At 62.1% G+C, this 26,483-nt stretch overlaps 5 protein-coding genes across 5 annotated transcripts; 2 read left to right on the top strand and 3 right to left on the bottom strand.

Annotated features, from left to right (window-relative positions):
* Positions 1 to 4,885: 4,885 nt before the first annotated feature.
* Positions 4,886 to 5,323, bottom strand: MNEG_0383 (hypothetical protein; the record flags this gene model as incomplete). Its single annotated transcript, XM_014051133.1, has 1 exon — positions 4,886 to 5,323. One exon carries the CDS (start codon positions 5,321 to 5,323, stop codon positions 4,886 to 4,888), a length of 438 nt encoding a protein of 145 aa, XP_013906587.1.
* Positions 5,324 to 7,478: 2,155 nt separating this feature from the next.
* On the top strand, positions 7,479 to 10,387 carry MNEG_0382 (hypothetical protein; the record flags this gene model as incomplete). The annotated part of the gene is made up of 7 exons (XM_014051132.1): positions 7,479 to 7,502; positions 7,651 to 7,962; positions 8,128 to 8,433; positions 8,648 to 8,762; positions 8,951 to 9,194; positions 9,425 to 9,601; positions 9,874 to 10,387. The coding sequence occupies 7 exons, from the start codon at positions 7,479 to 7,481 to the stop codon at positions 10,385 to 10,387; spliced, it is 1,692 nt and encodes a 563-aa protein (XP_013906586.1).
* Positions 10,388 to 11,518: 1,131 nt separating this feature from the next.
* MNEG_0381 (hypothetical protein) lies at positions 11,519 to 13,587 on the top strand (the record flags this gene model as incomplete). The annotated part of the gene is made up of 5 exons (XM_014051131.1): positions 11,519 to 11,632; positions 11,908 to 12,102; positions 12,260 to 12,475; positions 12,706 to 12,822; positions 13,090 to 13,587. 5 exons carry the CDS (start codon positions 11,519 to 11,521, stop codon positions 13,585 to 13,587), a joined length of 1,140 nt encoding a protein of 379 aa, XP_013906585.1.
* A 1,861-nt stretch (positions 13,588 to 15,448) lies between these two features.
* On the bottom strand, positions 15,449 to 17,253 carry MNEG_0380 (hypothetical protein; the record flags this gene model as incomplete). Its single annotated transcript, XM_014051130.1, has 6 exons — positions 15,449 to 15,496; positions 15,719 to 15,808; positions 16,026 to 16,106; positions 16,659 to 16,847; positions 17,038 to 17,106; positions 17,251 to 17,253. The coding sequence occupies 6 exons, from the start codon at positions 17,251 to 17,253 to the stop codon at positions 15,449 to 15,451; spliced, it is 480 nt and encodes a 159-aa protein (XP_013906584.1).
* Positions 17,254 to 20,592: 3,339 nt separating this feature from the next.
* MNEG_0379 (hypothetical protein) lies at positions 20,593 to 22,125 on the bottom strand (the record flags this gene model as incomplete). Its single annotated transcript, XM_014051129.1, has 4 exons — positions 20,593 to 20,712; positions 21,029 to 21,103; positions 21,361 to 21,504; positions 21,808 to 22,125. The coding sequence occupies 4 exons, from the start codon at positions 22,123 to 22,125 to the stop codon at positions 20,593 to 20,595; spliced, it is 657 nt and encodes a 218-aa protein (XP_013906583.1).
* Between the last annotated feature and the right edge of the window lie 4,358 nt (positions 22,126 to 26,483).

Genomic DNA, 26,483 nt, shown 5'->3' with positions numbered 1-26,483 from the left:
CAAGATTAAACCGTTTGCATGCGGTCACGTGACCCTTAGTTCAGCCACAGTTCCTGTGGTGCACGCGCTGCGGCGCTAACAACGTCTGGTGGCACCGTAGGGCCGGGGTGTGCAGTCGGGTGACTTTGAAGGCGTTCCGTTCGCATGCATGCATGCTTGTGAGCCATGCAGGGATGCCGAGCCACGGCCGGGTGGGCTCGCGCCCCCCCGGACCCCCCTGCTTGATGCGGGCGCTTCAAAGCTACGCCTGCCTTAGGCAGGCTGCCTACATACTGAGCCTTGGCACGGCCCTTGGCCTGAAGCTGGAACTGTGGCTTGACATCCCCCCTAAAAACCTTGTGTGCGCCTCATGCGCCCCTCTGCCCGCGCAGCATGCCCTTTATGCGCCCCCCTACTACTGGCCTCGCCCGCACCCTGGGGCCCCCGGTTCTTGATCCCTGTCTTGCTCATCTTCCCGCTTGCGGGGGGATGAGCGAGTGCTTATCCACGAAGCCTTGTTTCACTCCATGCTGCGGAATCCTGCGGCCGAACGCTTGCCAAGCGCCTGCCCTGCGCAGCGCCTCGCGGTGTCCGTTGACATCGTGGGGCGGCCGCTCCAAAGTGCGCAGGGACGCTGGCAGTGGCTCGCTGACATGATGGACAGGGTGCCTTCCGTACCGTATTGCTATTTGAAGAAAAACACATTCTTGCCTCACACACTGCGTTGAGCCGTCAGTCTGACCCTGACCACGCAGCTTGAATCGTGCTCGGCTTGTGCTGCTAGCGGGTGAAGTCTCACCATTCATCATTGTCAATAACCCATCACCAGATAGCCTGGGGCAAGAACACAACAGAACCGTACACATTGCCAATGTTTCAGATCCATTCTGTCGCCCGGGTGAACGCCGGCCTGCGTTTCGCCCAGGTATGCAGCACATTGTGTCAGGTTGCAACGAGTACACGCGCCTGGCCCTGCCATTGGTGCCGCGTCGCCCGACGATGGCGGCTGGTACGCCCGGAGCGTCCATGCCAGCTCGCGCTCGGTGGGCCGCCGAGGTGGCTCACTTGCCCGCGCTAATGCTTCGCAAACAACGCAGGCTGCAGCGTGCATTGGACTGTTTGTTGCAGCCCTTTTCTTTGCACCCGAATGGACGGGGATAGTGGCCGCTGTTGGTGCTGCCTGCGGCGCGGCCGCTGCTGTGGCGCTGGGCGTTGCTGACTTAGTCACCCCCTGCGACCGCTGCTGCAACGTGGCTGCGCGGCGCTTCAAATGGTGCGCGCGGCGCCGCCCCAGCCTGCACAGTGTCGCATGTCTGCATGTCAGCAGGGCGCGCCCCACCGTTTGCTTGCTCCACCCGCTCAGACTGTCACCCACAGGCCTCGCCCACGTCCTTGCCCCCCCTCCCCGCACCCTTTGCGTGCCCTTAGCAGCACCCTACTGGCGGCGGTCGCCTCTCTCATACTCAGCATCATGCTCGCCTGTGCCTCGGCTGTCTTCCTGGCCGGCACCGGTCCCGCCTGCGCCTCGGGCGTCTCATCGCCCGCGGCCGCTGACGCTGCGACGGCGCGCAGCGGCGGGAACGACGCCTTAGCAGCACCACGGCGTCTGCTGGCTGATGGGCCGGGCGCCACTGTGGCCCCGAACCCTGAACCCTGGCCGCTCCCGATGACGGCGGCGCCCGCTGGCAGCGGCAACGGCAGCAGCAACGGAGCGTCGCAGGCGCCGAACGTCGCTGCGCCCGGCGCTAGCGCAGAGGCGGCGCCCTCTGGTGGCTCTTACAGTCCGTTGAGGCATGGGGCATGCACCGCTCGTAACGCCGGCGGAGTGTCAGGTGTGTGGTGCTATCATAGTGCAGGGTCTTGCGTGCTTTATTGTCAGGCACAGCCAGGCGGGCCACACCTTGTGTGCACTCATGTGTGTCAAATCACATCCACACGCACGCGCATGCAGTGGAGACAAGCTGGATGCATATCCGGCACATGTATGCTCGTGCCTGGACAGCAACACCGTGTGTTTTGCCCTTCGACGCCTTGTGCACCCTTATCGCCCGCACCCTTCCGCAGGCTTTGTCGCCGCCGCACTCTTTGGGGCGAGCGCCGCCCTCTGCGTGATGGCGTGCGTAAAAAACGGTACCATCGGTGGCGCAGGCCAGATCCTTGCAGCTGATGGCGTCCAAGGGCTGCAGGTTTCTAAGAGCATGCCTTTGAGACACCACAGCGGTGAGATCCAAGGACAGACAACATGGCAATTGTGCTGCCGACATGCCTGCAAAATTAGCATGCTTGCAAGGATGACAGGTTGGGCTGCGTGTCGCTATCTACCAACCTGCCTGTGCGATATAGCACGGGCCATCCGCCCGATGTTTATGCGCACACTGAGCCCCCACATACACGCCTCACACTGCTAACAATCCCTACAGGCCAGGCCTTGGGCTTTGAGGTCGCCCTGACGGCCCCCGCGTTGGCAGCTTACCTCGAATCCCCCGATGATCTCAAGGAGATCGCCATACAGGATATCAGGGACGCTGTGAAGGACGAAGCCGACGCGGAAGACGGCCCCAACCGCACCACATGGATTTACGTGGCAGCGGGCGGTGACGGGACCTCGGAGTCGCAGAGCGGCGCCTCGCCCAGTTCACCCCTGGCGCGCTGACACAACCTCGGACGTGCTCTGGAGGCTGCGGGACATCCACCTGCCAACATCGGCCAGCATTCCTCACGCACATGCCAACTGGGGCAACTCAGATTCAAACGTTTTGACCAACTGGGGCTTTGTCAACACAGTCATCCTGCATCGCATGGCAGGCACGCTGACGGCCTGCGCAAGCCAGCCATACTCACTGCACGAGCCTTGCGCATGCGTGCGCATGGGCCGCGTTTCGCTCGCAGCAGGCCGACTGTAGATGGTGCCATTGATGTGTACGCGCCGAGGCGTGGGCGTTCACGCAGCGATGCATCATTTTCCAGGCACGGCACGCCAGCAGCTGTTGCCTGTCGCACTGAACACATTGTGGTCGCCTTGCGTCATGACTCTCTTGGGCCCCATCATTGATGACTCATTGACGGCCTCCATCTCTGCACAGCCCCCCATCCCAACACCATCTGGACATTCACCTGCTGCATTATCATGCCAAGCTGTGGCTGCTCAACACTCAGGGCTGCGCTGCTGCCCGTGCGGCATGCAGCACTGCGCATTGCGCATGCCGTTGATTCATACACTGAACACACTGAAGTGACTTTGTGCTCTGCTCGGTGCAGCTGCGCATGGTCGGCACCACAATGTGAGCCGCTGATCCCAAGGTCGTAGTGCGCCACGGCAAGCATCTTGCGGCCCTCCTAGTTGTGGTTGTGGTGGCATGCGAGGTGATGCACGCGACAAGAAGCTTGGCAGCTTCTTGATCCAGGGTATTATGTGGCTGCTGAGCATGCAGCCACTCAACCGGGCACACGAGGACCATGGACCTCTCAGTAAGGGGTGTGCATGGGCACTGCACAGGATTTAATGCATATGACGCGCCGCACTCTGTTGCAAGTTGCGAGGGCTGGTCCTTTTGACAATGTCTTGGGGACGGCAACGCCAGGGAGCAAGCCCAACCTTGAAAGGGCGCTCCTGCCAGTTCTCAACTCAACTCAACCGCGTGTCTTGGCCTTTCCTTGCACCGCAACACCGGTGGGACCCGCCTCTGCCTGGCATCGACACGCTCAAAGCACTTGCAGCACACTGCATGGAATTGCTGTTGGGGTGGTGCGCGTGCTCAAGGTTGCCATGGAGCACCTTTGGGTTTACCTTGTTGGGTGTCTTGCCGGCGGTCCCAAGGCAAGCCTGGCTGGCTGGCAGACCCCTGCATCCCCTGAAACCGCACCATGCCGCACGGCAAGCCCCATTACTTGTTGTTGCAGGGAACATCAACACATCTGCAGCCCTCTCGCCTCAATCAAAGAGGCCTGGCCTGGGCCGGCTGAGTTTGATTTTCTGGCGGCGGCGTTCGTAGTCTGCTTCGTCGGTGCGCTTTAGGATTGACGTTGGTTTGCGACAGTACACCTCGCTTTGAAGCTGTGCTCCAAGGTGCTGGCATTCAACCACATGTTCAGGCCTTCTCCAGCCTGCATTTTCCAAAGTAGCAGAGGGCCTGTTGGCCTGATGTGCATTGTTCGAAGAAGGTTCGTTCGCCCACCTGACGTTTTTTTGTTGTGATGTGTAGATGCAGCAACCGCACCAGCGGGGGATGAGCCGACGCGGAGCCGCAGCTACGCGTGTCGAGCTTTTGGGAGTGCAGAGGTGGGCAGGGGCGTTTGGAGGGCCCAAACACCTTTCATCCGTATCACCAACAGCTGTTGGGGTCATGTAACCTGAGCACGAGTCTCTGGTCAATTAACGACAACCCCTGAAGCAATTGCTTGAGGCAGGCTAGGTGACGCTTACGCCTGGACGCTCGCTTGCGAGTCTATGCATGAGCTGCTGCTGCATGCTGTGTGCTGCGGCATGCTGTCCAGACAGCTGAGCAGTGGCTTCATCAACACTGTGGCTGCAGGCGTTGGTGCATCTCGTTGCAATGGCAGCATCTGGACCTGACGCACTGGCCACGGCTTTGACTGGGCTGCGCAGGTGCACAGGCAGCTAGTTGGGCAGCTAGGATGTCGTGAGCTGATCAGCACGTGCAACGCGCCACATATGATCAGGAGCGCTGGTTGTGTCCATAGGGTTACAAGGTGTGGTTGCCACTCAGCCGCGGCAATGGACCACAGATGACAGCGCAAGCCTGACATTACGGGCAGTCTCACAAAGCAAAAGGGCTGTGTGTGCATGCCATTCTTGATATCAGGTCTACATCGCAAGGTACAGGATGATGGTTCAACACATGACACATGTATGTTTGAGGACAATCACAAAGTCAACATCGTGCAATCAGCCCAGCAGGCCGCCGGTCACGCCACCGAGCAGGCCGCCGGTCAGACCGCCGGTCAGGCCGCCAACAAGGCCGGTGGCCGTGTTGGCGACGCCGCCCACGGTGCCGACCACGCCGCCCAGGGTGTTTGTGACGGTGTTGAGGACAGGGGCGACGACGGGGCCGGCGACGGGGAGGCTGCCCACGACGCCGGTGGCGGTGTTAACAACACCGCCAACCGTGTTGAGCAGGCCGCCCACGGTGCCGCCGACGGTGCCGACTACAGGGCCAACAACGGGGCCGACAACGGGGAGGCCACCAACGGTGTTGCCCACCGTGCCCAGGAGGCCGTTGACGGCGCCGGTGACGGCGCCCAGCTGCTTGAGGTCGCGGGCCGCAAGGGCGGGCGCGGCCAGGAGGAACACGGCCAGGGTGGCCACGGAGAGGATGCGAGCCATTGTGAAGGGTGAGGTGGTGAAGCCTGTGCGTGTTGGGGAGCAGGAAGTAGGGGGCAGAGCGTTGAAACAACAGCTGAGGTCGTGTCGCAGGATGGGGGGGGGCGGGGTTGTGGTGTATGGGGCGGAAGCGCACAAAGTTTTGCCTGAAGCCTGATCTGATGCTTAGTACGATCGCTTCGAGCACCATGTAACATCCCAGACGACTGTGCCCACCTGAGGAGCGGGAGCGATGGACTGGGTAGGCGTGGGTGGGCGTGGTGGATGAAAATGGTAGAAATTAATACGCGTTTTATACTCGTAGCGGTGCTTACCAAGCTTCCCGGCCCCCAGATTCTGACCACGCTTCGTGACACACCGACAAGGCCTTTGTCACGGGAGGGGTGGCCGGACGGCGTGGCCCTCCATAGACCGGGTTGGCACCTGTGTGGAATTCAATGTTTCTGTCAGACGCGGGTATGTGCGGCTATAGGCGGCACGCGGCGAGCTGTGGCAATGTGTTTCTACGCCTGTCTCAGGGCATGAGCAGCCGTCCCTTTCGATTACCCCCAGCATCGAGCCCAGTGGGGGGTCCGTATGGCTGTGTTATTGCGGTGAAGTACACAATAGAATGCTGACATCAAAGCAAACCCCTCATATAAGGCCAGCGCTGTGCATGTCACCTAGCGCAGCAGCGGGAGCCAGGGCGGGAAGACTTGGGCGGACCATCCGACACAGACTGCGCCGTAAGACCATGGCGCTTGTGTCAGTGTTGGCAGGGCCCGCGCTCCCCCCATTCTACAACCAATCTGCAGATTCCTCTATATGATTGTGACTGGGTGCTGCAGGCGCCCCTCGATCCGGACCGTCTTTGGACTGCGCAGTTGGACTTGATTATCAAGCGTGCAGCTGCGCCGGACAGGCGCTCACCCTTGCGTATGCTGACCCCCGTGTGGGCGTGCTCGGAGATACTGGGGTGGCTGGAATGCTGGATCCATCGTGTCACGAAAGTTTGTGATTCAAAGTGAGAGCATCCCTCGGTCACCCTCAACTTCTAGTCGGTCATCACCATCTCACTGGGGTGGCGCCGTGGCAAGCGGCAATCAGCAGCGTGCACAAAGCGAGTGGGGGATCTCCGAAGTAACCGCCCTACTGGGACTCGTATGATAAATCACCTGAGCGCACCTGGGTGCAATCAACACCAGGGGATGTGTGTGTGCGTGCCGGCCATCGCAATCGAGTTGCGGCGGGCAGCTCACACTACAGGAAGATGTGGTCACTAGTGGTTGTCACACTGGTGACCCAGGCGCCGTTCCGCGTAATTGTTGTAATGTGGAGGAGTGCCTGAGCGGGCGCGCTCAACACTCATGCACTCTGCACCCGCATGTAGAACAGCACCCTCACGATGCAGCGGGCGAGTGACGGTGTTGGCCAAGCTGGGCGGTGGCAGCAGCAGCAGCAGCAGCAGCAGCAGCAGCAGCAGCAGCAGCGGCGGCAATAGCACATCCCAAAGCTACAGCAATGTGGTGATGTCTATGCGACGGCCACGTGTTTTCAAAACACCTCCAACCAATCTTCTCGCCCACCTCACACTTGCACTTTGTGTCAGCTTTTGGCATGGGCAGGGCAGCCTGGCAGCCCCAAAGCAGCAAGCTGATGGTCCTGGTCACTTGGCAACTAGAAGCCTCTTTTGGCGACCATTGATGCGACCACATGGTGGGCTGCTGGCCATGCATGCAGGGCTGTTATTCTTATACATCAGGATGACGGTCTAGGGGGGCAACTATGTGCGAGTGACTTGTGCAGTTTAACGTTTGCCTTGCAGCAGGCCAGCAGAGGTGCGAGCACGGCAGGTGCCGCGGGGGGCGGGCGCTAGGCGTGACACTTCAACACTGGCAGCTTGCTGCCCACCCCCGCTGGCAGCGAGTCATTCCGCCTATATTTGTGAAAAATAAATCTTATCTCCACTTTTCGATAGCATAAACGCTGTACCTCATAATTTGGACTGTAGCTGTTCCCCGCGGGCGGTTGTCAATCGCAGTGCGATCAAAGCCCGCGGCTGAAAACGCACAGTGATCGTGAAGTAGAAACACAGAATTCGAGTATGAATTGGAAACACCGAACACCAAGGAGCACCATGCTGTTGCTCTGTTGCGCGGCGGCAGTGCTCTGGGCGAACATGGCGCAAGCTGATATTAGCAGGGTGCGGGCGGCAAGTGCTGTGGTTGACCGGGTGATAGCAATTGATACAACTTGGCTACTACAAATTTGAAGCATGATGGAAAGGGACTGTGGGTGAACACGTCACGACAGACATTGCCAGGACCCCCTGCCCTATCGCCAACGCACAGGTCGCCGCCGCCGCAGCCTGCCGCAGCGAGTGGCAGATCGTTCTTTGCAGCGACATCCCGGTGAACGCCACCAAGCGCCTCGCCGCCTGCTGCAGCGCAAACAGGCCGCTGCCGGCGGCCGCGGCGGCGATGGTCTATGCGGCGGCGCTGCAGCAGAAGGGTGCGGCGCAAGAGGTGTCCCGCCCAGATCTGGCGGTGATGGAGGCGGGCGGGCCGTTCAGCGGTGCCATCGACTGGCGCTTTGGCGAGTGCCTGACAGCTGCGTCGGCGGATGTCCCAGTGTTTACACAAGACGAAGCTGGTGGCACGCAAGTAAGCGGTTCTTACAAGGGGACAATGAAGCGATGGTGCCACGCAAGTGCGCTTTTGCGATCAGGGCCGCCCTGAATCAACGCCAACGCCAACATAAATCGTGCGCATTAACGCTCGACAGCCGTCCACAATGCCTGGGCGCTTACTCCATTGCGACCGCCACAGGTGAAGGTTGTCTCGCAGCAGGTGCCGCCCCTGACTCGCGACCTGATACGAGCTGTCAAGCGGAAAGCCCTGGAGCTTTCCACCCCCCCACACCGCAACCGCGTGGCGGCTCTGCAGAGCGGCGGCAGCGAGAGTAGCAGCGGCGACAGCGGGTCTGGCGCCAGCAAAGGGAAATCCAGTGGCACTGGGGCGGCGCCCTTTGCGCATCCTGGCGGCTACGCGGGTGCGGGAGAGCTTGGAACTCTGCAGTGGAGGCTGGAGCAGCAGGCGCCCCTTCAGGCGGCGGCTCGCGACAGTCTGTTGACGGTAGGTGCAAGGAATTGCCAATTTGGGGTTGAGGGTGCTACTATTGGGTTTCGGGACTTGTTGTGGAATCGATTGTTCTTCTACCAGGGTTAACCACACACTGCAAGCGTGCCTGAAGTGAGCGAGGAGCACGCCACAGCACAACCCACGACGCGGCCATTTGGCACGCTCGTGGCGTTGTGCCACGTGCTCCAACCATTGCCCTGCGCCGCAGGGCCGTTGGGTGCCGCGCAACGTGAAGGGCAGCAGCGGCTGGCACCCGCCAACAGACACGCCGGCGGAGGGCTACGGCGGCCCTTATCCGATGGAGGTGCTGCGTGTGGACATTGGTGAGGGCGATTGTACGCTGATGTCACTTGTCGAAGGCACCCGGGAGCAGGTTGCTGGCATACATGACATAGGTTGCTGGCGCTTGGCCACTGACGTTCACAAGGCTGCTTGCTTTGTAGTCGAAGCAGGAAAGTTTCAAGTTGTTGCGAGTGCCCAGCAACACCCCCTCTTGCTGGGATGCTCGCAGGCGGCATCATTGCCAACACCTCCACCTGCCCGGCCGCCTACCCCACTGGCGCGCCCCTGGCTCAGTGCGGCCACACTGCATTTGTCGAGCTTGATGGAACCATGGCGTACAAATCAGCGCTCGCCTACGTCGCGACCGGCGATGCACGGCACGCCGCCCAGGCAGCCGCCATTCTCACAGCTTGGAGCACCAAAAATCGTGAATTTGGGGTGAAGACGACCAATGGGCCGCTCGAGGCGGCGTGGTGCGTTTCTTCCAGTGATGAGGTTGGGATGTGGGGGAGGGGACAGGCGTGTCACAATGGGCAAGGGGCGCCCGCGACGGTGGCTGCGTCCTCGATGCAGGGTGCGGCCGCTCGGTTGCATTGCCTTGTGTATGCACATGCACGCACTGGGCTTGCCCTGCGTCATCGCGCTCCGGCTTGCCAACTGCTGACGCTGGAAGCCTCAACTCACGCGCCACCACTGGTCGCAGGGGCTGCGCGGCAATGTCCAGGGCGATGGAGGTGCTGCGCGCGTCGTGGCCAGGGTTCCGGCAGTCGGACCTGAGCGCGTTTGTGGCGTGGGCGAACGCGCGGCTCATGCCAAACGTCGACTATTTTGCATATGTCATGTCGGCCTACCCAAAGGGCTCGGACACGCGCAAGCTGATGTGAGCTAGCATGCAGTTCCTGCTTGCTGGGCAGATTTGCAGGCCAGCAGCTTTCTTTTGGATAACCGGTGGGCGGTGTCAAGCACTTGACAAGACAACTAGGTGGGGATGCAAGGTTGAGAGTTGACTTGAGAATCTGGGTGGTCGGGCCGCCCACTGCGCTCCAGCAATGCAAAACAAGCACACAAACAGGATTCGGCCTACATGTGCAACTGAATAAACCTGATCCGTGCATGCGCCGCCCCGACTGGCCCTCTTGAACCCCCTGCCAGGTACGGCAACTGGCATGCCGCCTGCGCCGACTGCATGGTCGCGCTTGGTGTGCTGTCGGACGACAGGGCGCGGTACGACAAGGGCGTCGAGCTGTACCGCGCCACAGTGAACTCCTACCTCAAGTGGGGCCGCGGCGAATACGCGGCCGGACGGATTCTTGGGGAATCCACTGAGACTTTCAGAGACATATACCACACGCTGTTTGGCCTGGGCAGCCTGGTGCAGGCGGCCGAGGCAGCGTGGGCGCAAGATACGGACGAGTACGGGGCGAACGGCTACGCTCTGGCATCGGCGCTGGAGTTGCACGCGCGCATCGTGAACGCGTGGGACAAGCGCGACGCGTCCATGCTGCCCGGCGGCTTCAAGCTCTTCTCGTCAATGCCCGCCGCGCCTGCGGGGTGCGCGTGGCGGTGGGGGCCGGAGACGCAGCGGTGGGCGTCTTTCAACGCGACGAGCGGGGCCAAGTGCTCCGACCTGGCGGGCGGGGCCAAGTACGTCCTTGGTGCCAAGTGAGTGTGGTCAATTGTTTTATGGCTGAACCCGGTCCGAACCAAGGGTAAAGGGCCCCCTGGGCGCGCGGAATCACGAATCGTGGACCCTTTGTCGGAGGCCATGCCTGCTCAGAAAGCTGTGCACAGCGTGGCGCCTGGGCAAGCTGAGGCCAGCAAATCAACCACCCTTCACCCACCCTACGCACCAGGTACTTGCCAACCGGCTTCGAGATTGGGTACAATCACTATGTGGGTCGGTTGGGCATGAAATTGCCCGAAACCGCCGCCCTATTGGTGCGCTACCCTGTAGACTATCAGGAGTTCAGCTGGGGCCTTGCCACACTGACGCACGCAGGCAGCGCGGCAGCGCTGTGGAGGCCGGGCGTCACGCGGGACGTGCTCTGCGGAGGGCCGCCGCCGCCGCCGCCGCCTGTGGCCCCCAGCCCGCCGTCGATTGCCGTCCGGACGCCGTGGTTTTCGTTCAACTTACCCTTGCCGCCAATATTGTCCTTCTTTGGATAGCGGGGTGGCTAAAACAAGCGTTGGAGCGTATTCATGTACTTGGAACTTGGCACAACTTGAGTTTCCATTGCGGAGTCCAAGCAGGCTTGGAGAGTGATTGCGCCGCGCGCTTGTACTGTACGATAAAATCACGCACTCCTTGTCAAGCCAATCACTTCATGGTTATCACACCCCATGTGCCTTCCCCACATACATGCGCCTTTGAGTACACCTTATTTGCATGAAATTGGCTTGACATGTGGCGCCACGCTGCATATCAGTTGTGGCTCTTGCTCAACCAACAAATGATTCGGCTTGTCATCAAACTATCTAGCAGCAGTCACACCATCGTGGTGAGCCTTCCATCACGCTCATGGTAACACAACACAAACTCACCCATCGCGTACTTTTGGAGAATTCGCCTTAGCCCTGCACGATGCATCTTGCTGGTTCTCCGATGACGTGCTCTATTGCATGCCGCTGGCACCATCAGCTGTAGTGCGGCACCGGCGGGTGGCGCAAAACAACAGACATTGCAGCAGGTGCCGATGTGTATGTGATAGCTGGCGTCCAATCAGTAGCACAGACTTCATATTGGCAAAGCGAATTCACTCGACTGTTGACTTGTTCGATCATCTATAGATCTGTTATCATGGCTCCGTCCCTGTTGCAGTCGATCGTGCTGTCGGCCATTTCGATGACGATGGCATCGGCAGTGTTCTACCACTTTAACTTCAACCTGCAGGCATACATGGAGCCGCTGAAGGTGCGGTTGGCGCAGCAGCAGCAGCGCACCATGTGGGGATGCGCACATGTGCCACCCAGTGCGGTGGTTGCACGTTACAGCACACTCGGGGTCCTTACTGGGGCCAATCACGAGCAACGGATTCATTGTTGTCAACCATGCAGCCACCAGCATCACAGATGTCGAACGCTCGCAGCTGGCAGGCTCGCTCCACGGCGCCGCGCCGTGTCTCGCGTTGCATTGTAATCGGACTGCCCCCCTGCCCCCTTGGCCACCCCACCAACGCCCACCCGCAGGACGCGTGCGGCCTCAACGGGTCGCCCGCGACGGCGCCCCCGCCGCACCTGAAGCTGGGCAACTCGTTCCTGGACGGGTTCCACTGCATCCTGACGCCCTTCTTCCTGGACTGCGTGTCCACCCCCGCCGGCCGCTTCTTCGTGAGCCACGCGGCGGCGCGCCTCTCCCCTTCGTACCCCTCTGCGACGCCTCTGGTTTCCATGTCATGTGTGCGCAAGGACAACGAAAGGACAACGCAGGGACAACGCCGGAGTGAATGCATGGCATTCTCTGGGTTGGCAGGGTGACTCCGCAAACCACCCGCGAACTGAACACCCCATAAGAACCTGGCTCGAACCTCACCGACCCCAGGTCTTGAAAACCCTGGAGGTCGCGATCGCGTTCATGGCCGTCATGGGCATCGAAGACTGCCGCTCCTCCGCCCGCGGGCTCGTGAAGGGCTCTGCCGTGGTGCTGGCCGTCTCGCAGCTGCTGGGCATCAGCGTGGCGCTGCCCTTCCTGTGGGTGCCTTCGTACCTGCTGCTCACGCGGCGCAGGGTCGAGGGCGCCTTCCTGCCAGCCGGCAAGGTGGGCTGGGGCATGCGGGCGGGCGTGCCGGCGGTCGTACATGGTGGCTGCAGCCCGCGCGCGGCGCGGCGGCCGATCACGAGCGGGGAGTGGGGGTGCGCGCCTTGTTGGAGCTGCCGACATGAGCGGGGGTGCCGCAGGTGACCTGGATGTGCGCCCCTCTTGCAAATACACTTCAAAACTTATGTCAGCACCATCAACCAGAAACGCTCTTATCTCCGCCTGCCCAGATGCCGGCCATCGGGCTGGCCTGCGCACTGGCCGCCGTCCTCACGGCACCGCTCGTCCTGGCCCGGCTGCTGCCCGAGGCGTCCCAGCTGCAGGCGAGCCCCGGCCTTGCGCGTCACGTCTGCAGGCGCCGGCGCCGCGCAGCGGCACGTGCGCCGCCCTCCAGTCAGCAGCTGCTGCGCAAGCCGCTGTTGCAGAGAACGGCTGTGCTGTTGGGCAAACACACTGTCGAGTATGCAGCTGCTCGCCCCGGGTACAACGTTGCCCCTCTCAGCAGTGCACCGGGGACACTCACTTCTGTTGACCCCCCAGCGCCTCATCCAACTCCTGAGGTACTCTCACCGCACCGCTCCCTGCCCCATACCGCCGGTCAAACGCCCCACCAGGTGGTGGTCAACTTCAACCTCCTGCTGCCCTGCCTGGCGCTCCTCTGGATGGTCTCCCCTGGCGGCCGCCAGCCCGGCAACGCGGCCGCCGCCTCGACGCTGCGCTTCGCGGCGCTCGTGGGCTTCATCATGCATGCGGCCGCGGCGGCCGACCTCCTCCTCGCCCACGAGCTGGACGCGCGCGCCGCATGGCGGTCGCTGGCCGCGGTGGCTGCCAAGCGGGACTCCCGCATCATGCCGGCCAACTTCATGATGTTTGACTTCCTGGGACTCCTGGGCGCGGCGGTGATCTTCGCGGCCGCCGAGTGCGGCGTCGTCAAGGCCGCCGGCGTGCTGGTCAAGGGGCTGGCCGTCGGCCCCGGCGCCGCGTTTGCGCTGGCGGCCGCGCGGCGCGAGGAGCGGCTGGCGGCGGGGGCGGCCCAGGAGCCGCCGAAGGTGGAGCCGACGCGGCCGGTGTACCTGCCGCCGCGCAACGTGAAGAGGGGGAAGGACGACTGATGGCAGCGAACAAAGCAGCGTAGTGCGGGTGCGCCGGCTCTTCGGGATGGTGCCTGTGTTTATTTGTATGCTTTTCCTTCCAGCAAAAGCCCTTGACACTTGGCAGCACTTGTGTTGACGGTTATGTGAACTGGCCAGCATTGACCTGGCCGCTGTAACACTGAACTATTCGCCCTGCCACTTGGAGCGTCGAGCAACGTTTGTGCACGAGGCGCAACGTGGGAGTGCTGACCTCAGCTCAAGCTGCCCTTGGGCAGCTGCACTGGTGGTCTTGCAAAGGATTGCCCACCCTGTCACCAACGCAGCCTCCAAATGTGATTTGCACTGGCAGCGCGCTGTTATGAACATGTATAGAATGCCGCACTGTCGAAGCTCGCCTTTTCAAACGTGTGCACGAACGGACATTGCAAAATGCTGTGCCATTCGCGCATTGCAAATCAACTACTGTAATTACGCATGATAGTATGAACACGGGATGATGAGCTGCGACAGTAGCACTGGCGCGGCCGCAAGCGCTCCGAGCGCAAGCAGCGGCAGCGCCAGCCCCGGCAGCAATCCACAGTCAGCGGCGTTAGGTTTTGTTCCAAACCCGTACTCGTTGCACGGCGCAGAGGCCACCACGCAGGCAGTGCGTGCGGATATCAGGCAAGCGCACGCGCAGAGCGCGCCTGACGCTGCGCTTGCTTTCCAGTCCGCGCGCCGAGCCTGCTCCTGTATACTGCAGTCCGCAGTCTGCCGTCCCTGTGCGGCATCATGCATGCGTACAAACTTGCACTCAACCCCTCCCTTTTCAACCTCCAGGGCCGTTCTGGCCAGCTCTCATGAGCTGCGGGAGCTCTACCGCCCCGCGCCCCGCATCTCGCAGCGCCACCTGGCCGAGATCGCCAAACCCAAGGCACTCGCCGCCCAGGAGCGCGCCGAGCGCGTCCCACTTTCTGACCCATCATGCTTCGCCGCGTGGAAAGCGGCGCAGCTGAGGCGGCGGCGGGCGGCGGAGGAGGGGCGGCGGCGGACCGAGGCGCGGCAGCAGGCGGCGCGGGAGGAGGCGCTCTGCGCGTGGCGGGCGGAGCGCCAGCGGGTGAGCTGGTGGACCGCAGCGTTACAGGCCAAACTGCAGCCATGCATACGCGTTTGTGCCAATAATGCGGTGTTCTCCCTGTTTCCTGGACACTGCCAAAAATCATGCGCTCTGCACGCACATGGGCCCACAGGAGAGCGAGCTGGCCACCATGCGCCGCGAGCAGGACAGCCATGCTGCGAACATGCGCGCCGCGGAGGCGGCAGCCGCTGTGGCTGACCTGGCAAAGCAGCGGCTGGCGTGGTTTGCAACGGAGCAGCAGCGGCGGCGCGCCATGGCATCGGCGCTGCACGCAACTCGCACGTCGGCCTTCACCTGTGACGGGTGCCCCTGCCCAGCCCCGCCGTGTTCGCAGGCGGCCCGCTCCCCTCAAGCTGATCGGCAAGCCGCTGCTCATGCGCAGGGCTGACAATCTGGGCCCTACAGCTCTCGCGAGAGTAAATAACAGGCGCTGCCAAGGAAACCGCATGCTTCTGTATTGACCACATCCCTCAAAGCCCTCATGGCCCTCCGCCTCTCCCCACAATGTCTGCGTCTCTCTCGGTGTAAATAACACAGGTTTTTGTTGTCCACTCTCAGTCGCTCCACGCCCAAAAAAACATGCGCCGCTCACGCAGGCAGACCGAACCAAGCCGCCCTTCAATCGCAGGGAAAGCCCAGAAGAGGCGGCCGCGAAAACTGCGGAGCTTGGCGACACCACTTCAGCGACCCCCCGCGCCTCCCGCCGCCACCCGCTGCTGCTTCATGCTGCTGCTGCCCCTGCCGCTGCTGCTGCTGCCGCGCTCACTTGAAGAGGGAGGAGATGTTGTCGGCGGAGAAGAACGCCTTGAACTGCGGGGCGAGAGTGCGACGACGGGCTTCGAAGGGGGTTTCACCATTGCAAATCAGGGACAAGACAGCATGCAGCCCAGCCTGTGCTGACTGATGGTGATGGACACAGAAGTAACAGTGTACAGCAGCCCCTAATCCACACAATATACAAGTGCCTGCCTGCCACACAGATTACGGAATTCACGCCCCTGAAACAGGGAATGACAGCACAGTGCTGCTCACCCTGTCCAGGGGCTGCGCGGTGATCTCGCTCTCCGGGGGCAGGATGGTGAGGTTGTCAGGCTTCGACCAGTCCTTGGGGTTGGCCTTGTCCTGGGTGGGGTCAGCACGACGCAGCATGACGTGATGCTGTCAGTGCCGCACCCTCTCGTGCATGGGCGAGCGCATGCGTACTTGGGCTGCAGCGTACACCCGTGCTTGTGCGCGGGGGCGTACATGTGCGCTCGCATGCTGTGACTTTGCTGCAATGTGCAAGTGCGGCGCATGCATGGCCGTCACCAGATGCCGTGCCCATGTCCACCACTCTCACCCTGATCTTCATCGCGAACTCAAAGTCCGCGGCGGGAACGTTCAGCAACGGCTCCATCACCTTGGGGCCGCCCATGCGGATCTGAGGGGCGGCCATGGGCAGGTGGGAATGGGGTGGAGTTGACGTTGGCGTGACACCTGCCATTTCCCCCAACGGGCGAAGGTACGTGAATGTGTGAGCAGAGGCATTGCCCCACATAGGGGATTGCACGGGCATCCAATCAGCACCGCTGTCGGACGCTCGGGCGTGCTCTTGTGGATAACGCTGCCTCGCGCGTCCCCGTCACCGCCTCTGCTGCACCCGACAGGCCCTCTCCGCCTCATCATGCCTGGCTGACTGCTGCCTGCAAACAGGTGTCCAGAAAAGCTGCTTGCTTGCCGTGCTCGCCGACTGGACCTGGCACCCTCTCGCCCACCCGCTTTGCAGCTGGCCGTTCTCCTGGCACGCATGCCGCATGCTGCCTGCCACACCCATAGGCGCCACACCCATCCCCTGCCAGCGCAATTCCCCCATCCTCTGCAAAGTTCAAGCCCACACGTGTCCTCCCGCCTGGCAGCGCCTTCACCCCGCCTGCCAGACTCGATACGAGCGCGCCCTCACGCGCCGTGCGCCCGCACACCTGCACCCCCGCACCTGCTGCCGCACGCTGTCCCTGAGGCCCTTGAGGATCGCGTCCCGCTCCTTGTAGATGGACCCCGCAATGTTGGACAGCAGCGTGCGCGCGTACAGCTTGCGCCCCCACTCAGTGGCCATGCCCTTGACGAGCAGGTTGGCGCTGGAGCCGCCCTTCACCACCGACATGTTCATCCACTGCTGGTAGGACTGGGTTTCCGGTGCGTGGGGCCGGGGACGGGTCGCGCGAGGCGTGGTAGTAGAGGAGGTCAGCATGGTCTGATGACACTATTGGAGCGGCCGGAGGGCGTGGCAGCAGCGCCGCACCAGTCAAACGCGGTCAATGGCGAAGCATCCGGCGGAAAAAATGCACATTCGCGCGTGCGTCTCAGGCACTCACCCCGCTGGTGGCGCGGATGAAGATGACAAACTCCTCGTTCTCCGGGTCCACCGGTGGGATGGACTGCACCTGTGGAATGGAAAAACACCGGGCATGCGGAGCTGGGTGTTCGTGTGGTGGGCGCGGCAAGCAGCAAGCAGCGCGCACAATGCACGCAAGCGAGCGGCGGCAGCACAGCACAAGGCGGTCAGCTGGGCGTGGGAAGATACCCACCATCTGCGATTGAAGCTGCTGCGGGTTGGCCACCGACTGCCTGAAGCGGCCCTTTCCCTTGCCAGCGTGCACCTGCGACGAGAGGCGTCTTCGTCGGCCATTGTCATCGCGAAATATCAGCGGCAATAGAGCGTTTCTTACCTGCACTCTGCGAGCCCTGCTGCTGCTGGAGACCGGCGCCACGGTGAAGGGGACCATCCTGCACCACAGAGCGAAACGTCAGCACGGGGCCGTTCATGGCCTCTGTGTCGTTTCATAGCATAACTGATAATCACCTGGCGCTGCCAGTGCGGCCATTGTGCTGGGCGCTAAGCGCCTGCCCGCGGACGAGCTGCATCGCTGCTGTATGGAGGAGCAGACGGATGCGGACGACCAGATGTAGGGCGCCTCGAATGTCAGGATGATGCCTTCGATGTATGATGCTCCTGCAATTTGTCGGCGGGCAATGCATCGCCACGATCCTGTTGCGAGCCTCGCACTGAGTGTGCAGCTGCCACAGCAACGATGCGCGCATTGAGCTGCCCTGCAAGCACTGCAGAGCTTTTGGTGCAGTGTCAATCAGTGTGCTGAATTGATTACATCGACGTGTGCCAGCATGGCCGGTTGATGGCGGGATCAGAACAAGTCAACCGTTGACCGCCCTTGGCCAGATGGCTGAGCTGCTATCACGGTCATCGATCAATTGGCACAAGGTTTCAGCAACCCCGACTGCAACGATGTGTCAATTTTATGTTGCATCACAGCACTCCAAGGAAACTGCACTGAGGTAAGGGGACTGCTGGTACTAACGCGATGCCCAGGTCACTCCTTGTGCAGGAGTTGCACAACGAATTAGCGCCAACTCCAGGCCCAACCCCTTGCACAACTCCAACAGCAGATTCTCATCGAGTCCACTCATGTGCATCCTGCAACATGATTTGACACACGGTGTGCGCCTGAAGTTGTGCCGTTTGCGCCACTGCAGTCTCTGCATCAATATGCAGGACTGCACGAGTGCACTGCTGCGAACCCACCCCGGCCAACTGGCAACATTATGCATGTGAGGGTCCCTCCCAAACAAGCTCACAGGTTGATTTGAGGCTCGACTGCGCCCATGGCACGTCTCATGCGTATGTTGCCTTGCTTCTCTGTTGGTTCAGTAGATGTCGTCCTCTGGAGGTTTTGTTTTCAGCAGCAGGGCAGTGTGGTTGTGGGGCAGACAGTGGGTGTTGAATAGAGTGTGCATGAGGCGTGTGCGATGGTGGGTGCACAGACGGCATGATGGGTGGGTGGTCACAGAAGGTGTGACCACCAGTCAAAATCGCAACGGGCAGCAAAGCGATACCAGCGCAGAGCAAAAAAGGGCGCTCATTCTCAATCCGGGCGACTTGCACCGAGCCGGGTACACTGCTCAACAGCTGCAGGGGTGCTCGGCCGAGGCGATCGCACTGCACCACCACCTCCCACTGCACCAGATGTTGCATCATCAGTCATACACTCTCTGTATGGAATCCTGGGCTCCACTGCTGCCACGTTTCACTGCAATGCAATGCTGACTAAGTGCATGTGCTGTGTGTGCTCACCACCCTGCCGGGTGCGTGGGTGGCCCGACGCGTAGGCAGCGGCCGCCATGAGGGCAGCGATGCTGACAAGGGCCAGACCGGCAATTTGACACTATTCATCCCCGGGGTTCGCATTTCCAAGCCACCAGGCCACCTTGGCAAATTAGTTCAGGATGTGGAGGGTGTGCGCGCTGTGGGCTGCGTGGAAGGGTGGTGCGAGGGACCGATGCTGAATCTGCAGCTGGAGAAATCATTTCGCGGGTAGACGATCAGGCTAGAGCTGTGAAAGTGGCGCTATCAGCCACTGAGCAGGCAGGTTGGTGCGTGCGTCTTGCAACTGAGTGCAGGGGTGTTGCTCACCCCGTCCACCACTACTCCCCTGTTAGCGACGTGCAGCAGAGTCGCCTGCCATAGCAGCGACTCTGCTGCACGTCGCTGACAGGGGAGTGGTGGATGGGGCCGGCGATGAAGGCATTCATGTCCCCTCGCCTCCCCACTTCCAATCCACTGAAAAACATGCAATTGTTACAACAGGTGGCGCAAGCGCAAGTGCCCCACCTCAGGCGGTCACAATCAAACGCCTGAATCGCGCACGCAGTGAAGCAGCTGGATTGCTTGATGAGCCACAGCGGAGGTTGCAGAAAGCATCATGCAGGTGGTCAATCGCCTGAAGTAGATGCATCGCAAGCACGGGTGACTGCCGCTCTGCCATTTTCACAGCATTCTGGATTGAAGCAAGGGCCCATGTTGCACGCTCGCCCCTGTGGAGGAGCGCGAAGGCGCAAGAAGAGCGCCATACGACGTGGGGCGCGAGAAGCGCACAGCATTGAGCTCGCATCCAAGTCCCCACCTGCAGCCACGCGCCATCGTGCCACGCAACCTGCAGCGGCACGCAGGTTCTACGCAAAGGAGCTTGGACCGCCTGGTGACGAGTGATACGAGCCATGCCCTCGCCCAGGGGGCAAAGCGGACGCTCCACAACCAGAGACAATGAATGCGTGCGCACGGCGCCGCACATGAGGTGGGCAAGAACTACGCCTCGCAGCCCACAAGAACACCACTCACTCCTGCTGGCGTACGTGTGTGGTGAGATCGGGTGACCCTCAAGCCGGGTGCGTTGGGCCGACACCAAAATCAATTGTACTAGTCGTCATGTGCGAGGGTAAACAGGCCGGAGGCGCGCTCTGTCTGCGTCGGATACTGGAGAGGCTTGATTCATGTGCCGCAGCGCAGCGGAGCAAGAATGCACAAGTTAAAAACGCCCTGAGCGCCCGCTTGAAGGAAGCGCTTCACAAAGGGCCTCGTACGCGTGGCCAGAGGGCCAGGCAAGAAAAGGTGCAACTCCCTCAAGCGGGCAAGCGCACAAGGACTCGCTAGCCTGCCAGCCATATCAGCAGGCACAAAAGCACACAAACCCGTTGACAGCTGCCTCACCCGTGTATGACAAATGCACATGCAGGTGTGTGACCGTCAAAAGTGTAGCATCACCCTTCGCAGCTGCAACGTGTGGACTGCGTGACCACCACACTTCGCACAAGCAGACCGCTCTCAAGTGCAGCGCCAGGCACTTCCGGTGGCGCTGCAGCAGCAGGGGAGCCCGTAAGACTCAATGTTGGCTGCAAATCACGCGCGAAACAGCCTCTCGCTCCTGCGCAGTACGGGGAGCAACACAGACGCGCTGCAAACCAGTACGCATCTGCCTGCGCGGTCTGGTGCGCAGGGTGTTGATTAAATGGCTCCAGGACGCCGCTTTCGAGCGCTTCCTGGGCGCTTGGAAAGAGGCGAGTGCCGCCGCCAACGCCTAGGCCTTCTTGAGGACCGGCTCCAGGTCGTACGGCTCGAAGGCCCCCTCCTCCTCGAGCCGCTGCGCATAGTGCGCCCCCAGCCGCACGATCTTCTTCAGCTCAGAGTACTCCTTGAGCTTCCAGGGGTTGAGAGGACAGAGGGGGGCAAGACGCGTGCGTGATCGTGGCGGGTGGTGCAGAGGGAGGTCTCGGGGTCAGGGGAGTGTGCGGTCGAGCATTATAGGTAGGGGCCGATTCACAAGTGACTGCTGCGGGTGCGTGGATTGCGGCACCGTGCAGAGGCCGCGAACAGGCGTGTCCCAACAACCCCCGCCCCCCAACAGCGCTCCTCGCGGCAGCCGCCCGATGGCCGCCGTGTCATGGCCCCTGCCTGCCCGCGCCCGCGACCGCGCACGCGCCTGCGCTCGCGCCGGTGCTGACAGGTCGACCCACCTGCAGCATGTCCATGCGGCCGTTGCGCACTATGTTGGGGTCGTGAAAGTAGTCAAACACCAGGGCGCCCCCGCGCTGCCGGTGCAGGAGAACGGGCCCAAGGCAGGGCGCGAGAGCAGTGAGCGTGCGATGTGTAGTGCAAGTGCAGGTGCGGCCCGAGCGTGGAGGGGAGGGAGGTCAAGACGGCTGTCAGGTTGAAAGGAGTCCGGCACACGCAACACGCCTGTGTGGACTGCGGTGGCCGGCCGCGACACGCGTGGATCAGAAACTGGCACACGTCGGCGAGGGGCAGCTACGCAGCGCGCAAGCAGGCGGGCGGGGGGAGGCCCTACCAACAAGTAGGGCGAGTTCTCATTGGTAAAGAAGTCGGGGAAGGACCCGTCGACGCACTTTGCGCCCCGCAGGCGGCGGCTAATCTTCAGGTCCAGCAGCAGGGGTACGTGGGCGCTGGCCATGCAGCAGTTGATGAGGTCCTCCTGTTGTTGTTGACAACCCAAATGTAAGGCGATTGTGAGGCGAGCAGCGGGTGGGCAAGGAGAGGGCGAGGCGGTTTTGAACACATGGCTGGAAGGCCCACCAGTGCGCGGCCTGACGCCCCTCGCACAAGCCGCAGTCCACCCAAAGGCAGCCAGCAAGCCGCGCCACCAGCTCTTAACCCCCCCCCCCTACCGGGCCCCTGGGGCGCCGCTTCTCTCACTCCCCCGTCCCAGCATCATCCCCACCCCCCAAAACACACATACGGCACACGTGCAGGTGTGCACGTGTGCGCGCGCGCCCACCTTGCTCTCGTACTCCTCAATCAGCTCCTGCCTGCAGCTCGGCAGCCGCGTCACCACCACGCCCAGCCCGCCGCTGCACCGCTCCGCTGCGTCCTCCGGAAGCAGCTGCCCCAGCCACGCCTCTATGATGCGGCCCCACACCCCGACCAGCCCCAGGGGCCGCTCCCAGATGTTATGGTCCAATGAGAGCTGGTAGGCCGACTCAGTCACGACCTCGGGGTCGACGCCGCAGCGCGCCAGGACGGCGCAGAGGGCGCCGCCGCTGGCGCCCGCCATGGGCACGCGGGTCAGGTCAAAGCGCGAGGCGAGGTGCTGCATCGCGCCGAGCTGCCACCTGGCGACACGGGGAAGGGGGGAGGGGGCCGGCGGGGCGTGCCAACAGAAGGTTGTAGCCTCAAGCAGGGCGCACGAAAAATTGCGAAGCGCTCACCCCTGGGGCGGGGCCAATGTCAGAGTTCGCTTGCGTCCCGATAGAGCGCTGCACGCGCATCCAAGTTCCAGGCCTGCAGCAGTTCATACCTCATGCGAATTCGGCCCACAGCAGTATTGCAAGCAGCTCACTGCACATACGATGCAGCCACAGCCCAGAACTGACAGAGCAGGCTGCGAGAGTTCTCACCAGAAGTATATGCCACTGCCAGCCCACCCAACACGAAAGGGCCTCTTCCCCGCCGCTGCCGCGGCCGCATCCACGTCTGCCCCCGAGCGGGCCACGACAATGGACGGGGGCTCGCTGCCGCGTGGCTGCCGTGCGTCTGAGCTCCCTGGCTGGCGCCCAGGTGGCAGGACTAAGCTGCCCGCTCCGCTGCTGGTGTGGCTGTTCTGCGGCCTGGTCAAAATCATGTGCTCTAGCTCCGCGCCGCTGGCGTCCGCGCTTGTCGCATGCACCTGCCGCTGCAGCACGCGGGGCGCCACCTGGCGCGACCGCCGCCGCTGCGCCCGACACGGCAGCGAGCGGTGTGACACTGCAACAGCGCCTGGAGCATCAGAAGTGGCGCGCGTCGCGCCTGCTCTCATGCTGCGCAGGTCCTGTGGAGATGGAGGGGGGCAGGGTGAGCTTGCTGTGCACTCGCTCACGGTGCACCAGCTCGAACAGCAACGCGCGTATGCATGCGAGTCGACTTCATCGCCCTGAGGCACGCACGCATACATCTGGGCCAATTGATGTACATGCGCATGCAGAGGCTTGCCGTAATCAACAGAGCGTGTGTTATTGGATGGGTGTGCCCGCATCCGTTGCAGGTGAGCGCGTCCCAGACAATGTGGCCTGGACATACAAGTTGTGAACAACCCCAGAACTTACCATGCTCGTCCTTGGACCAGTCGCGGTCTTTAAAAGGGCCGCTGGATGGACAGTCCTCTGACAGTGCGTTGTGTCCCTTTCTAAAGTAACCTCTTGGAGAACCGTGACTTGCAATTTGTTGTGTATGCAATCGAGGACAGTGAGCACTGCGCCAACATGGCGGTCTGCAAAGTTGCGCCTGATGACGTCGATGCCCGGGTGCCCGCTCAGTGCCCACATGCGAGTGCACTGTTGCAGCGGCAGCTTCCACGGGACGCTCCAAGGGTGCAGGACCATGATCACCTCCCAATCGATGGAACAGACTGTCTGATTTGGCCAACGAGCTTGCGGAGCTGCCAGTACCCCGGTCCTCAACAACGCCGACGCCAACGCAACGACAGTGTGTTCTCATATCACTCCTCCCTACCCCTCTTGTAATCGCCAGCTCTTCGCGCATGATCAAAATTCTGTAGGAGATGTCGTATTTAACAATCACACGTGAACATGAACAACCTACAGTAGTGGTGTTAGCAAGAAGAAATGGAAGCAGGCCCTCGCTTGCAGTATTGCAGGCATGCAAAGGAGGGCCCTAATCCTGCGCTACCAGCAAAAACATGGCTCATTCCCGCTTGCCGTCTGCGGGGCTGCGCAAGGCCGCGCCGGTCGCCTTGCCATACGCCACCTGTTGCTCCAGCAGCAGCGGCTCAGGGCAGTCCCAGGTGTCTTTCGCCGCGAGGAGTTGCGCAAATGGTGGCCAGCCCGCAATGGCAGCGTACAGATGCGCGCGCCCGGCTGCGCGCATGAGCAGGAACCAGCAGAGGCCCAGCAGCGCCCCGAGCGCCGCCCCCGCTGCGACCTGGTCAAGGGAGTGGTAGCCTAGGTACCTGCAGGGGTGAGGGTGGGCGCAAGGTCTAGGGCCGAGCAGGCAGCAGGTCGGCCTGCGAGGTGTCGCGCAACGGCGCGCCCACACGCATGTAGGGCTCTGCCTATTGCGCCATGGTGCGACGGTTCCTCCGAGGTCTCATGGCCAATCCAACGGCGCCATGCCTCGCCTCCTGCCCGAATCCCCTGGCCATCGCCGCCATGTACCCTTGCGATCGCAGCTCACATTCGGGAGACCGCCACCAGCGCCGCCGACATACCAATGCCCCCAAGCTCCAGCGCTGCCCATGCACGCGCCACCGGCCGCTGCCGCGGCGCCAGGCTGACGGCTATCGCTGACGTCAACACCAGGTAAGAGAACATCATCGCCGTGTGGCTGGAGGGCATGCCGTGCGCGTCGCACACGCCGAGCAGCGCGCAGCTGGCTTCCGGGCGCGGGGACTTGAGCAGGTGCTTCAGGCCTCGCGCCACAGCCTCGGTCAGCAGGAGGCCTATCAGCACCGCGCCTTCGTGCACCTCTCTGCCGAGGTGGAGGGGTGCCGCCCCGTGGTTGGGTGGGTGGGGTGGGGGCCGAGTCGGTTATCAGCGAGGTCGATATGAGGCAACCCGCGCCAACCGTCTGCTCTTCACGAGGCCGAATGGCGACCGCCACCTGATCTCAAAACAAGTGCGGCGCTCATGCAGAGACCCATGCCGCGACCGCGGCGCTCCAGCCCACCGTCGCGTGTAAACCTTGGCCGCCTGTCCACACAGCAGCAGCACCGGCAGAAGCGACGCGTGCGCCAGAAGCTTGCCCGGCAGGTCATTCCGAGCATAGTGCACGCACGTTATCTTTGTGTACGCCATCTGTGAGGACGCCATGGCACTGCTGACGGCCTGCTGAGGCACCTGTCACAAGATCAATTGGTACTGTATCATGTTTACCAATATGTTGTTAGTCAGCAACGCATTACTTTGGTTCTGTAGATTTTTCAAAAGTACAGGTGTTTAAACACAAGATCGCCTTGCAGATCACGCACCTCAATCCTCAAAGCGCGCCATTGACAGCCACGCTCCGCTGTGATGGCTTCAGCTGTGGTTGATGCAATGCCAACGTTGAAACCAGACAGCAAAAAGCAGCGGCGCAAGGAGGTACAGTGTGGACGCAGCACTCGGGCGCAACAGCAGTGTTGCACACACGCTGCGGTGCAGTACGGGCGGCTTGCACAAGTCGGCTTGATGAAGTAACGAGGGAGCAATCGTGCCTGTTGATGTGGACGGGTCAATTAGCGGATTGCCAGCACGCTCACAACCCGGTTGCAAACCCGCATGTGTGACAGGCGGCAGCCGAGCGCAAGGCGCAGGAGCAGGCGCTGCAGATGCTCGTGAAGGAGGCGGAGCGCGATCCAGACCCCATGCGCAGCTTCTCAGTGTTTGGTTCCTTTGCGCGGAACGGCCTGGACGCCCGTATACGCGCGCTCGCGGGCGCGGACCTGCCGCCGCCCCTCGCTGACTGGGCGCTGGCCCTTTGCCGCGACAACATGCAAGAGCTCTATCAAGGGGTGTGGGGCTGGAGCGACAAGAAGAAGCGGAGGCAGCTGATGCACGTGAGCAGGAACAAGCAGGGGCTTGCCTTGCAGGGGGTGCCGGCGGCCATGCGCTGCGCGTGCGTGCGGGCATCGACTCACAGTCAACCTCATGGCAGCACACCAGCCATGCTTGCGCCCCTCACCCTCGACACTTTGTCTGTATCATCAGGAATCTTCCCGTTTCGTGGTGGCTTTTGACGGGCCCGTTGCTGGCTTGGATGGCAGCAGCTGCGACGGCAGCGGCGAGGGGGGCCGGCCGCTTGCTTACGTCAACTACAGGCGAGGAAACCAGCGCGCCAGCAGACCACTGTCGCCAGGCCCAGCTTCACAGGCTGTTGCGCACCGCCCTTGCTTGGCGCAGCCCCGCCCGCCCGCATGCAGGCGGCCGTCATGCCTGTCTCTGCGCCCCCCTGCAAGCTTCTGGTGAGCATGCCATAGCCCTTGAGTGCCGCAACTCACTGGGGGGCCGACCACGCGGCGCTGCCGCCCGCTGACGCTAGGTTTGAGGTGGAGGAAGGGGAGCCGCTGGCGTACTGCTACGAGCTGCAGCTGGAGGGGCGCGCCCAAAGGAAGGGGCTTGGAAAGCACCTGATGCAGCTGCTAGAGCTAATGGTGGGCGGGCGGCTGATGGTGCGGCGCGCTGTGTGATCCTCTTTGATGCTCTCCTGGGTCGGAGGTCCCTGAGAATGGACAAGACTGAGGCAGGGTGTTGCCAGGGGCGGGTACATACGCGCGGACAGCAATGGCGTTGCGAGGGGCGCGCACCGTGGATTCTATGGGCGTGCTGCGACAGCAGGCGGCGAAACCGCGACGGCGGATGATGAGCGGCCTGATTCGACCTGGGCGGCACCGGCTACCGACCTACGCCCTGGCGGCATGCGCGACTGGTGCCATGTCCCAGCCGCGAACCAGTCGCGTCCACCCAGAACGTACTGACCGTGTCG

This window comes from Monoraphidium neglectum (assembly GCF_000611645.1).
Source record: "Monoraphidium neglectum strain SAG 48.87 unplaced genomic scaffold scaffold00030, whole genome shotgun sequence".
Taxonomy (NCBI): domain Eukaryota; kingdom Viridiplantae; phylum Chlorophyta; class Chlorophyceae; order Sphaeropleales; family Selenastraceae; genus Monoraphidium; species Monoraphidium neglectum.
The sequence above is the reverse complement of the archived record's forward strand: the minus strand, read 5'-3'. Positions and strand labels throughout refer to the sequence as shown.